General features: G+C 35.3%; 1 protein-coding gene across 3 annotated transcripts in view; it reads right to left on the minus strand.

The window, feature by feature from the left end:
• LOC149071475 (tetratricopeptide repeat protein 37) overlaps positions 1 to 12,895 on the minus strand; it is a 65,018-nt gene that overhangs the window by 20,080 nt on the left and 32,043 nt on the right. For all 3 annotated transcript variants that reach the window (XM_089247649.1, XM_089247650.1, XM_089247648.1), the window contains 5 exons: positions 10,089 to 10,145; positions 9,771 to 9,914; positions 9,404 to 9,545; positions 6,969 to 7,062; positions 3,808 to 3,885 (listed from right to left, as the gene is read on the minus strand). In XM_089247649.1, the coding sequence (XP_089103775.1) occupies positions 3,808 to 3,885; positions 6,969 to 7,062; positions 9,404 to 9,545; positions 9,771 to 9,914; positions 10,089 to 10,145 (515 nt within the window). The remainder of the gene's footprint in view (positions 1 to 3,807; positions 3,886 to 6,968; positions 7,063 to 9,403; positions 9,546 to 9,770; positions 9,915 to 10,088; positions 10,146 to 12,895) is intronic.

Genomic DNA, 12,895 nt, shown 5'->3' on the forward strand with positions numbered 1-12,895 from the left:
GTTCTATTTTTTCCGGTTAAGTAGACGTATGCGCATGCGCCAGTGGGCGTGACCTGCCGCGATGGAGAGGTCTTTTTGCTCTCTCACGGAGGGGTTTATTTTGATCTCAAGCGTGAACCTGTTCATGCTCCGTCGTCTCCTGAAGTTTCGCTAGAATTCCGCGGAAATATTGGATGGTGAGTTGGCCAGAGGACACAAGCTTCAAGTTTGTTGAAAAATATCTTCGCCATGAATGTTTGTTGAACTATTGAAATGAAAATTACCTTAACAAAAAAGCTAAAAATTATTCGATGTTGGAAAAAGCTATGGAATATTCTGTCGACGTGATGTCAGGGGTTGAAAAAAATTGAAGATTCAAAAATATATATCAGGTGGGGAGGATTTATATATTAAAAACTGGAGGGGAGTTTCGAATATTTCTCTCGTCCAGAATGAATTTGCTGCCATCTGTTGTAAAAATACATGATCAAATATTCAACATAAAGATGTCATCTCTATAGATTAAATTAAAAAATAATAATGATTTCGAAAATTTGGAAATAATTTTTGTTTAATGAATTTTTATTATTTAATTTTTAAACCTTAGAATTTCCTACGAATGCCAAGAATCTTCTCCCATATTTTCGGCTAACATAATTCATAATTTATCTCCTCTTTAACTTTGATTAAAATATCATATAATCGATATTTACAACTTAGAGGAGAAATAGAGAAGTCTTATATTTCTTCTCGATGACTTACATAAGTTTATAATATGTTGTGTATTCTTTTTTCACCTGTGGCGTCATCTCTCGCCCCCCTTACGTGGGTGGCAGAGGCGAAAAAAGGGGACAAGCGAACTGTTTCCCTTGCGTGACCTACTTCTTGCTCAGTGTGTTGCTCTCGCGCAAGTGATATAGTTTCTCCTTTTATATTGAATAAATTTATTTAAGTGAATAAATTTATATTCTTTAAAAAAAATATCATATAATGTGGCTCTGATCACAGTATTCTTAAGTTCTACCTGATCATCTTCATCCATCGTTACGAAAGCTATGAGCTTTAAAAAAAGCACCTCTCTGAATGCCAGATAAATAAAAAATTATTGCTATTATACTCCTGCGCGTTGCGTCTGTCTCTCTCCGTGGATTTGAGTAGACTGAAGCGCGCATGCACTAACAGTGCTCACCTCCGTAAAAATTATCCAATGAGCATCTACTTACCACTAAATCGTGTGGACACCTTCAAGAAGAATTGGTAAGTTAAAATTAAGTTGCCCACTAAAGCGCTTGCCTCGTGTAAATGGGCCTTTAGTTGAGGTGAAAGCATTATATATATATATTTTTTCCTTACTCACTATTGATCCATATTTAGGGTCATGTCACCACTTTAAAAATAATACTTATTGTTCACGATCTTGTGGCACGATTTTCAGGATGGGTCCAAGGTAACTAAAACTGCATATTCCACTGAGTGGATCATCGATAAATAAAGGGACAATTCAAGATACAATTCTCAAACTATGAATTTATTGAAATATGAGTGGGAAATGATACATGAGCCCCGGATGTTGTCAGTTTGGTTGCTATGATGATACTGAGTTGTGCACACAGCCACCGAAGGTGACGGCTGAGCACCAACAGTATGATGCTACCATCTCGTGGCCTCAACACCTATGTTTAAAATACCAAGCAAATTTGTGCCTGTACTGTCAGTATATTGTGTGCGAGGTGTAGATTGTGTGTAAACAATGGGAACTCAATTTTAATTATAATTTGAAAGTGCAGTTTTTTATTTTTAGAACTAATAAATGAAATCTCGATATAAGGATACTCTGTGCACTAAAAGAAAATCCTAAAAAAATATTTAATGGAGATTATTGTTGTATCGGGAGGCAGACCCATCACATAGTGCACCACCAGATTTATATTGTTCTTGATATACTTTTCAAATACTACCAATGGTATTTATTTGTGACCAAAAAAATTATAATTAATATACCATTGAATCCCGCTTTAACGAATACTGTTATAACGAGAAAATTCCGTTTTAACAAACACTTTTCTAATCCCTCCCAGATAAGTTTATATGGGAACAATGCAAAAACCTGGAATTCCTTTATAACAAAATTTTGTTATGACTAAGTGATTTCTCCGGTCTCTTGGAGTTCGTTATAACAGGATTCGACTGTGTTACTGTATTCACTCATATTGTGGACGAAATATGACTTTTAAAGATCAAAGCAAGGAAATCAAGATTTACTAATCCAACTCCTTATTTCATTTATTCACAGATAATAACATACGATTTTTTAGGCTATATGACATAAATGCAGGGTGACGTAAGTCTGGGTACTATTGGATTTCTGAATAAATTTTGAATGAAGCTCAGAATGGTGTTACAAAATAAATACTGTGGGCGCTCGAACACCCATTACACCCCCAGCTCTGATGCCACTGTTGGGATCCTTGTATTTTGCCCAGGGCCCTGAATCAAACATGCCCCCCCCCCCAAAAAAAAGTGCAGAAAACTTTCACCAATTCTGAAATTTATGACTTTTATAAATTCCGGATATTCATTAATTCTGGAACTACTTCTTCATGTGTTTTTGTTAAGTTAATTTCCATTTTTTTTCTTCTAGTGACATCTTTTGTTTACATATTTATTCAGGCATATAGGATAACGCATAAGTTAACTAGGTTAAGCAGTGAAAATTGAATAAAAACCTCATCCTATATGCCAGTAAATATGGTAATTAATAAAATTCAGTTAGATGTTTCATCCCTGTGAAAGTGTTCACTGCATTACACTTTTGCATACTACACCCCCCACAAAGTGTCCCCTTACAAATTTAATGAAACAAATTATGGTTTTTTTCCATGGTGAAATGAATAAATATTCCTGCAATTGCATAATTCAACACATTTGAATTTGCATTTTTTATTTTTATTGCAAGCGTAGAGTGCTGATGGTACTTCGAAGTACCACGCCAATAAATTCTTTGCATACCAAGTAATTTTTCATTTTTTTTTGAAATTTTATTTCTAGGGCTTAGTTAAAATTAAAAAGACCTACCGAAAAATTTACATGACAATTGTTTTATTTTTTCATAATGTGGTAGTGAAAGAGTTAAAAGTTGAAAGGAAAAAAAGGCTATAATTTTTGATAAATATAATTATTTCTGAATAATATTATAATTAAATTGCCGCCACCTAGGGCTATATGGTGGAATTAAGAGAAGCGTCTCTGCTTTTCAGTATGTCATGTCATAGTGCATAGCTTTCCAAACTTTTTCTTCCATCACCCCCTTTATCAGCAATTTCTTTCCTCTCATTGCCCCTCAACTCAAGTGAACCCATAGGATCCTATGTTAAGTCCGTAGCTTCTATCGCCCCTGGACCATTTCATCGCCTACCAGGGGGCAATATTTCCCACTTTGGGAAACACTGTCATAGTGCATGTAATAAGGAAAGCAAAGTTGTGTCGCCCGTAGTGTATATAGATAAAATTTTTTCCCAGATTGAAAGAGGAACTGGGTTCGAGTCTCTGCAGAGATTAGTGGACTCTTTTTTTTTTCTCCCTTTCTGAGTTCACTTCAACATAATATTGAGAAAAAAATATCTTTCCTTGATATAAATGGCTGAGAAAAACCATTTTCTGTGTTTCTTTGACTTTGTCTTAATTATGTTAGACTGTGTGTATTGCATTTAATGGTTTTGATATTTATTTAAAAAGAAGATATCTCAGTTCATAAATATAGGAGAAATGAAAATTGAAATATAGAAAAGAGGGTAAAATACCAGAGTGTCTTATGAGGTTTCATCTTACCTAAGCAGCCTGGCATAATTTGTTCTCACTTGTTCAATCTCTGCAGTTTTTCCTGATTCTTCCAACAGTTCAACAGATCTATTTTGTATGTATGAAAAAAAGTATTAATTTAGAAGCCTACCAAAATAATTTATTTGAGCGGTTTTCTACATTTTCCTACTTAAAAAAACAAAACAAAAAAACATGCAAATGTTGCCAACACCAATATTTTTCCAGAGTTCCCAACAAAATCTGATTGATCACTTACTTCCCTGACCTAAACTACTAAAGAAATATACAGTCAACACTGATTATTATAATTATGGATAATGCTATCATTTGGGTATTGTTATCACTTTTGCATGGGGACATGGACTAATATCATAACATGGGAAAGACTTTGTTTATAGTTATTGAGACTTTGGATAATGTTATCAATTTTTTCTCCTGTCGAAATTTTTTTTTTTTTTCGTATTCTGAAGCTAAGGTTTATCTGAACTTATTTCTTTCCATGTAAGTTATTGTTATCAGGCTGCAAGACTATGCGGGAGGTTAGAAGGTGTTCTCCCCCCCCCCCATTAACAAAAACTTCCGTACTTAGTGTTGCAATCTGTCTGTAGTATTTGCAGTGATCCATATATGCACGCGGAGCTGTTTTTGCAATGGCCTTCTTATAATGACGAAAAATTTATGACAAAAAAAGTGCTTTCTTTCAGTTTTTGATAAGTTTCTTTCACTTGACTAAATCCAAATTTCTTTTTTAAGAGACTTTTTTAAGGGAAGTTATGAAACGTACATTTAAAAAAATATCATAATTTGTGATACGTTAGACAGTTCTATTATAATGCCTCTCAATGGCTGAATAACAAGAACACAGGATTTTAGCTCGAAGAAAAAAAAAGTCCTGTTTTAGAATAGGCTTGGAAAAAAGGAATGATTGAACACTTTGCAACAAACTATATGGGGGGGGGGGAAGAATTTATCCCGTTTTACCAATAACATTTTACCATATGTCCTGTTTCACCAAAGAGATGTATGGTCACTGCACTTGCAAACAGGACTTTTTTTTACGTATAGTTATCATTTGGTTATTGTTATTAGAAACCTTGAGTCCTGATGCGATCATATTAAGCAGTGCGAACTGTATAATTCAAAATCTTAACACTTCTTATGCAGGTGATTTTTGGCTGTTATGGTAATAAAAGCATTTTATCCTTTCTTTCTAGGCGCAATACTAGCACGATATTGTGGCCCTCCCTGTCAAGGGCAAGATATATATATTATTGCATACACACTCTCTCATCATGTGTTTTTTAAATCTATTTTATATTTTGCTTACCAACTGAGAAAAGGGCACAGATTAGACAAAGATAAGGGAAGGAAAAAAAGTTTGAACACCATTTTTTCCCTATCATATTCAAACTACACAGTTCATACTGTTTGAAACTAAAAAAAATTCAAGTGCAGATTCAAGCACTTTTCAAGGCAAAATTTAAAAATTCAAGGACATACATATCATGGTTGATAAAAATCATGATTTTTTTTTTCAAAAATCTTTTTTTCAATGAAACTGGAATTTTTAAATTTATATTCAACAGTTACTGAATTTTTCATTTTGAGTTTCAGAAATGCTAATTTATTAAATATATATAATTTTTAAAACAATTATATAGTTCTCATTTCACCTTGTAGACAATGCTAAGTTTTAAAGGTTTTGTTTTAAAAAAAATGATCATTGTAGTTTAGTATACAAACGACATTAAAGCAGAAATGATCCTATGTTTGAAAGTGTTTTGAAATTTGCCTTGCATATATGTAGGGTGACACATATTTCCTGAGATATTCCTGTATTTTCATATAATTTTTGCCATCCCTGACTTTGTCAGATAAAATGAGACAAAACGAGACAAAAATGTCATTATTTTCTGTATTTTAAACAAAGCCAATTTTTATTTTTATTCTTTACTGAAATTAAGTATTAAAATTATTTTCCCAACAATATATATATTGTGATAATTATACCTTTAAATATGAATATTCATCCGTCATATTTGTCATGTAAATGCTTTTTTCCCCCATAGAACTCATTTAAATTCACTGCTCCAATGCAATGGTTCTACATTTTCTACTTTTGTGGAGACTTTGCTTACCTTTGGCATCATTTTCGGTGACAATTGGCGATTTTTTCCAGTATTTTTATCAAGGACAGGTTTTTTTAACAGACATTCATAAATTTGATAGTAAAATATATTTTGGAGCAATATCTTGAACACAGTGTTTTGCTGAAAGATGTTAGGCAACATAATTTGAAAAAAAACATTCACACTGCAACTGAAGAATGAATTTTATATTCTAGACAGACGAGGTTGGACTGAGATCTTGGTTTTCTGCTTACAATGGATTAACCTTTCAAGTTTCAGTTTCTTCCCTTACTATTACCAAATATAGTCCATGCCACTTAATGTGATCAATAACAAGACCCAGGCTTTCCGATAAAAATAATAGAATGATAATTACATCTGGAAAAAAGTCCTGTTGCAAGTACGGTGACCATACATTCTGTCTGGTTGAACAAGAAGTCTCGTAGAAGTATATTTGTAAAATGGGACTACCATTTTTATTTCCCACATAATTGGTTAAGGAAATTGATCAAGAGCTGAAGGAAAGCTCTTTTTTTCATTATGCATTGCTTTCTTTATAGGAAGGCTAGTGCAAAAGCAGCTCCGTACACATATATGGGTCACAGCGAGTACTATGGACCGATCGCAACGTTATGTACAGAAATGTTTGTCAACAAGGGAAAGGGAGAAGATAACACCTTCTAGCCTCCTACATAGTCTTGCAGCCTGATAACGATAACTTACAGGAAAAAATATAAGTTTAGTTAAACCTCAGCTTCAGAATGTGGGAATAAAAATTTATAACATTATCCTAAGTCCTGAGATAACTACCAACAAAAATTTTTCCCATGTTATGACATTAGTTCATTTCATTCCTTGCAAGAGCGATAACAATACTGAAATGATAACATTATCCCTTATTCTAATAAGCGAAGTTAACTGTATTTCACATTTCCACTGATCATTTTTATTTTCCCTGATTTTCCTCTGACTTTCCACACAGGTCACTAGAAACTCTGTTTTGACTGCACATATAACATAATTTGAAATACAATTAATTACTTCTTGAATGCTCTAAGGGCTCCGATGTACAGTTTCTGTCTCTCTAGGAGAAGTCCAAGGATATTATAAGCTTCTGGATTTCTTTTGTTATTCGCTACAGTGGAAAAACAAAAAAAACATTTTCTGAAATGAGAGGATGCTGTCATAAATAAAAAATGCTACAGCAATACCACTATTACTAAACCAGACATGCACCTCGTCCATATTCCCCTATGGAATTTCTAACGAATGGGTACATGTTGGGATGTGTGTTGTGAACCTAACGCAGGGTTACCAAACGTCTTCTTTTTAGATTTCATTTCAAGCACAGTCCTATGTTATGGAAAAATTTACCTTTCGTCCTCCTTTTCAACCAGAATTTTTTGTTTTGGGGGAAATTTTTTTCCACTGGAGAAATTTATATCTCTTCATTGATATCTGTAAAAATTCTCAAAATAGGCAAACCTAAGCGGAGTTGCCAACTTATTTTCCAGCTAGTTTTGGTCTTTTTTTTTGGCCATTTAGTTGCAAAAAATTCCCATCCATGGTTGTTGGTTGTTTTTCCTGGTCATTTCAAAAATTTTCCTTTGCACTAGTAGTCAATTATTAAATTATGTGAAAATATGGGAATATCCCTGAAATATGGGACGCATGGGCATTCGAATAATGACTAAAATTAATTCCAGTTGTTTTAAGCCTGGTTTGTAGTTGTTTTTGATGAAGAATGTAGTTAGAAAATTTTCTGACTGTTAACAACACTAAATCCAAGTTGCCTCCAAGCAGGACAGATGTTATTCCAACCACGACAAAGCTTGCTCCAGGATTATATGAAAAAGACAGTCTGAAAAGCAGCTTTGCAAGAAGAAAACTGCAACATCCATTTTGAGTCCCCCAAGCCAGACTTGGAGCCTTGTCAACCACTGCCATCTTAATGCATGGGCCCCTAACCGGGCATGACACGGGAGCCTCAAGAGAAAAAGGGGGCCTCACAAAAATGAGAACTGATTGAAATGTTCAAGAATTTCCCAGGTAGGGCATTAGCAGTTGTCGTGGTCGAGTGGTCATGGTGACGGACTCGCATTGCGAGGACCGGGTTCGAACCCCACCATCACCACAGTGGTGGTCGGCTGAAGTTGGTTTTATGTGGTCCCCAACTTTGAGGCACAAATGTGAGCTGATCTCCAAGTTAAAAAGTCTCGCCGCAGAGAGCAACAGGCCTACACTAGTATACTATTCAATCATTACAATTCATGCATAGTTAGAAAAAATAAGGCAGCACCACACATAACAAACATTACACAGAAACAAACTTCACGGAAGGTTCATTACATGCACACACCACACATTCCAACATGTATGAATTCGTTAGAAGTTCTGCAGAGGAATATGGACGAGATGCATGTTTGGTTTAGTAGTAGTAGGTAGGGCATTAGAAAAATCACACTTGGCCTGGGGGTACGGGATGTTCTTAAGATGGCCCTGTTGTCAGCCCCCTCCTCCCCTTGTCCATGGGGGAGGGGGCACTACCTCTTCCAGTCAGAGATAAAGAAAATAGGATGCAAATAACACTCAATACTGGTTCTTTGACAAAGAAAGCAACAACCCCAAAAGAAAAAAAAACTTCTGAGGGTACAGCTTTTTATAAGGTTATGAAAGCTTTTAAAAATGCCAAAAAATATAAGAAAAACAATCTTGTTGACCAAAGAAAACCTCTCGCCACGCTCCAGGAAAAGCAATGAAACTGACCAAATGATGGGAACAATGCATTATAAGGTAAGGGAGACCAATCGTTATTTATTTTTTGTTTTACTTTTCACCAGTTCTGTTTTCGTTGGGGGGAAATAATTGTGCTGACATTTTTCCCATGATGGCGCCATCTGTTGTGATAATTGGAAAAAATGACACTACCAAGAGTGCAAGCATTTAGGCATCCTCTATATGTGAAGTTCATTACTTAACGCTTGATATGTGTTCAAGTAGTGCTGTCATTTTGCTTCCAAATTTGAAAGTAGACAACTCAGTAGGTAAGGTTTTTAATTGTAGTGTCATGCGTAATAAATCAGTGCATATTTTATAGGACAGAACAATTTTACCTTGTTATTTGGCTCTTGGGAAGGGGTGATAGCTTCCTTCAGCATCCCCCCCAGATCTGCACAAAAGTGTACAGACCTAAACGATCCCTTCACAAAGACTTTATTGGCATCTCTCTCCATTTTTTCACCCTCCTGAAGACCCCTCCCCTCCTATCTCATGCATGTTAAATTCAACTCCTTTTATATCATTGACTTTGCTGAGCCAATCGATAACACAAATCAAGAGAGACTACGTATGCAAAAAAAAATGGGAACGTTCAAATGCTCAAAACTAAAAAGGATTCAGAATCAGAGCTATGGTCACATTTTTTAAAAAACAAATTACAGTTGTACGTTTATGTCTGATGAATAAAAGAAGCTTACCGATGTATTTGGTAACACAATCTGAGGCCACACATACTGCATCCATTTCTTCAATGTTGTATTTGTACAGTTCACTGGTTCGATTAGATGAATCTGACAGAGCTTTGCACACAACACGTCCATATCCTAATAATGCTTCATTCTAAGGGAAAAAATGGATAGAAAATCATAAGACTTGTTCAGAAAATACCGCAGGTGATAAATCAATGGTGACATGTATGAATGTCTTTACCAGCTCATATTTTTACAGAAACAAAAAGGTTCACATGCAATCAAATATTTTTTTTTTTACTCAAGCATTATATTTTCTTATATCATTTTTCATAACGTTTATATAGTGTACTTTAGATCGTGAAAAAAAATTTACCTGTGACCCCAATGTAGTAGCATGCCGATACAAGTCAATCGTCTCATCATGTTGCACTTTGTGCGCTATGACAGCTTGACCAATCCAACAGAATGGAAAACTATGGTCCAGTGATTGTGCAACTTTGAAAGCCTCATGCGCGAGCTGCAATGAAATAAGACATTCATAATGATCAGATGATCCCAATCTGAAAAGATCGGGATCGCCTTGAAAAATCCCTAATAAGTAAATGTTTTTCGATAATCATTTTAAGAGATAAAAATCGTACACAAGCATTAAAAATTCAATGTAACCAAATTCTATTCATGATAAACTTACTTCAATATTGTCATTAGCCAGGTATAAAACTCCTAGATTGGTCCATGCTTCAGCATTCTTAAGAGAGAAAGAAAAATGCTCATTTTAGCACTACAGCCAAACATAATTGATGTAAAACTACCAGAAGCGTATTTATAAGGGGCTTAGTGAGCTACAGCCCAGCGCAGCAAATTCGAAGGGGCAGCAAATTCGAGGAATGGGAGGTCAAGAGAATTAGTAGAATGGGAGAAGGGCAGTGAAATTTATATTGCCAACTTGCAGTGAAACAACAAATCCACCTCTGCCTAAAGAGTGAGAGACTAGGTCAGTGAGTGACCCTAGACAGTTTACAAACATGTGAGTGAACAAAGCAGTGACCTAGAGAGCAAGTCATTGAGTAAACTAACATAACATAACATAACATAATTTATTTGTCCCCAGTCAATTTCAATAATGCTATACAAATTAGAGTTTACAATTAAATTACATATTTACAATATTTGACAGAAAATGCAAAGAGAAGGAAAAAAATGTTTGAAAGGACACGGTAGAAAATAGTTAATTCATAATATGGTGAAGAAAGCTGGGACAGGGAAGAGAGCAATAGCTAAAAGCTAGAAAGCTAGTAAAGAGGTAACAAGCATGTGAGTGACCAAATCAGTGTGAAAGCATGCGAATGATAAAAAGTGACCTAGACTAGAGAACAGGGTAGCAGATTGGTGAGCCACCAAAAGAATGACCTAGAGAGTGTGCAAGCATGTGAATGACCAAAGTTGCAACATAGAGAGCAAGGGAAAGGGTCAGTGAACAACCTAAAGAGTTTGCAAGCATGTGACTGACCTGAAGAATTTGCAAGCATGTGATTGACCAGAACAGCATACAAGCATGTGAATGGCACAAAGATTGACCTAGATAGCGAGGGACCAGGTCAGCAAGCAATTAATAGCGTGACCTGGAAAGTTTGTAAGCATGAGTGTGACCTAAAGAGTGATCGACAGAGGCAGTGAGAAGCCAGAAGGTTGCCTAAGAAAGTGTACAAGCATGCGAGTGCCCAAAAGAGTGACTCAAAGGAGTGTTTACAGGGGTGAGGGCTGCATGGGCTATAGCTTGGGATGGCTAATTTGAGGAATGAAGAAAATTGAACAACAGTGAGAGAAGAGCAGCAAATTTTAAGGAGCCCATAGGTGGCAAAACCATAAATCCCATGGAAACCATGAAGCTGCATTAAGACAAAAAAATTGCATACAAAAAAATTCTTATGCCCCCTCAATCTAGATTTTGATTTAAAAAAATTTTCTTTACACAGACTTTTCCAAAGAAGATCATTTAATACAAAATAAATTATTTTCAACTTGAATAGAAATGTCTCCTGTCCTTTAAAAGCACAATCTGTTCATACAGTTCACATTTTAAAGAGTTAACCTTTCAGAATACAATGTTTCTAACATAAATTCCAGGAAGATAAGAGTGGGTGGGTGAACCTGCAACACAACTAGGGATATGAACTTAAGCAAATTTAGAGTTATAGTGCAGGCTACTCAATGTGGTCGTATCAGGATCAATAACAATAAACGATTGATAACCACATCTTAAAAAAATCTGGGTTATACGTGCAATGACTATAGTCCCATTTGGTCAAACAGGAAACTTAGTTTTTTTCCCAACACATAACTGATTTCAAAATATTAAATCATGCATTTTTTTTCACTTGTTCTAGAACAATTTTTTCCCCATTTAAGAGCTTAAAAAATTTTGTAGTGTTCTCAGGTTCTCCGAATAATGAGCACTTATTGAGACAAACTTAAACAGGAATTTACTAACAAAAAAAACACACACACACACACACTGAAGAAGGCAATCCTACTCGATCACTTTCACACATGTCTCGTCTTTTTTTTCGAATGTCCACCTCAGTTCTCATGATTTTCGTTCTCCTGAGGCTTATTCCTTCTTCTTTGGCTCTTGAGCCTTATACCGTATTGTTACATCAAGGTTTTAATTGGAAGACTGAATTTCTATTACTTTCTTTAATTCGATTATTGACTTAAGTTTGTTCATTTTGACATCATACGCGAGTTATTATGCTAAAACACTTCTCTTACATAGCATCAGACACGCTTTCGCTCATTTGCATAATGTTGTGAGCTTATCCTCGGAATAATCAAATAACAGAAAATAATTGTATATGAATTTATGGAAAATCCCTCATCATTCAGCTACTTTCAGTATTTTTTGAAATTATTGCTCACTCTTTCTATCACAGATATTTTTCAGAATTTTAACAACATTCAACTGGAATTTTTATATAAGTTCTTTGGCTCTACAGTTAAACCTGTCTTTAACAGAACCTGTATCAAGTGGAAACCTGTCTTCAGTGGAAAAAATCTTGGCTCTCCGAGAAATGTGTGCAAGAATTGGATTTGCAAATGATATGCAAGACTTACAAAATTGTATGCAAGCTGCTTTCCATGATTGCAGTGCTGAGCAGGATCAGAACTAGAGGGACGTGAGGAGGGCAACTGCCCATGTGGTAAAATTTTGGGGGGGGGGGGGGGGAATTTTAGGTGGAACAAAAACAACATTATAAGATCTTAGAATTTTACAGTGGTAGGGTCAGCAAAATCATGTTGCCCTCCCCTCACAAAAATCTTAGTTAGATCCCTGGTGCTGAAGATACATAATCATAGTTGATATTGTATGAACTGAATCTGGCATGACAGATACTGACACCCTCATTGAAAATTTTAGAGCAAAGTAAAAAATAATGTAAATGTCGTCAATTCAGAAGAACAGTGTGGGGTGAAATTTTATATGGATGCTTTGAGAAA

This window comes from Pholcus phalangioides, unplaced genomic scaffold (genome assembly GCF_987345545.1).
Source record: "Pholcus phalangioides strain wild (caught in Gottingen) unplaced genomic scaffold, Ppha-v1.0 ptg000018l_1, whole genome shotgun sequence".
NCBI classification, from domain to species: domain Eukaryota; kingdom Metazoa; phylum Arthropoda; class Arachnida; order Araneae; family Pholcidae; genus Pholcus; species Pholcus phalangioides.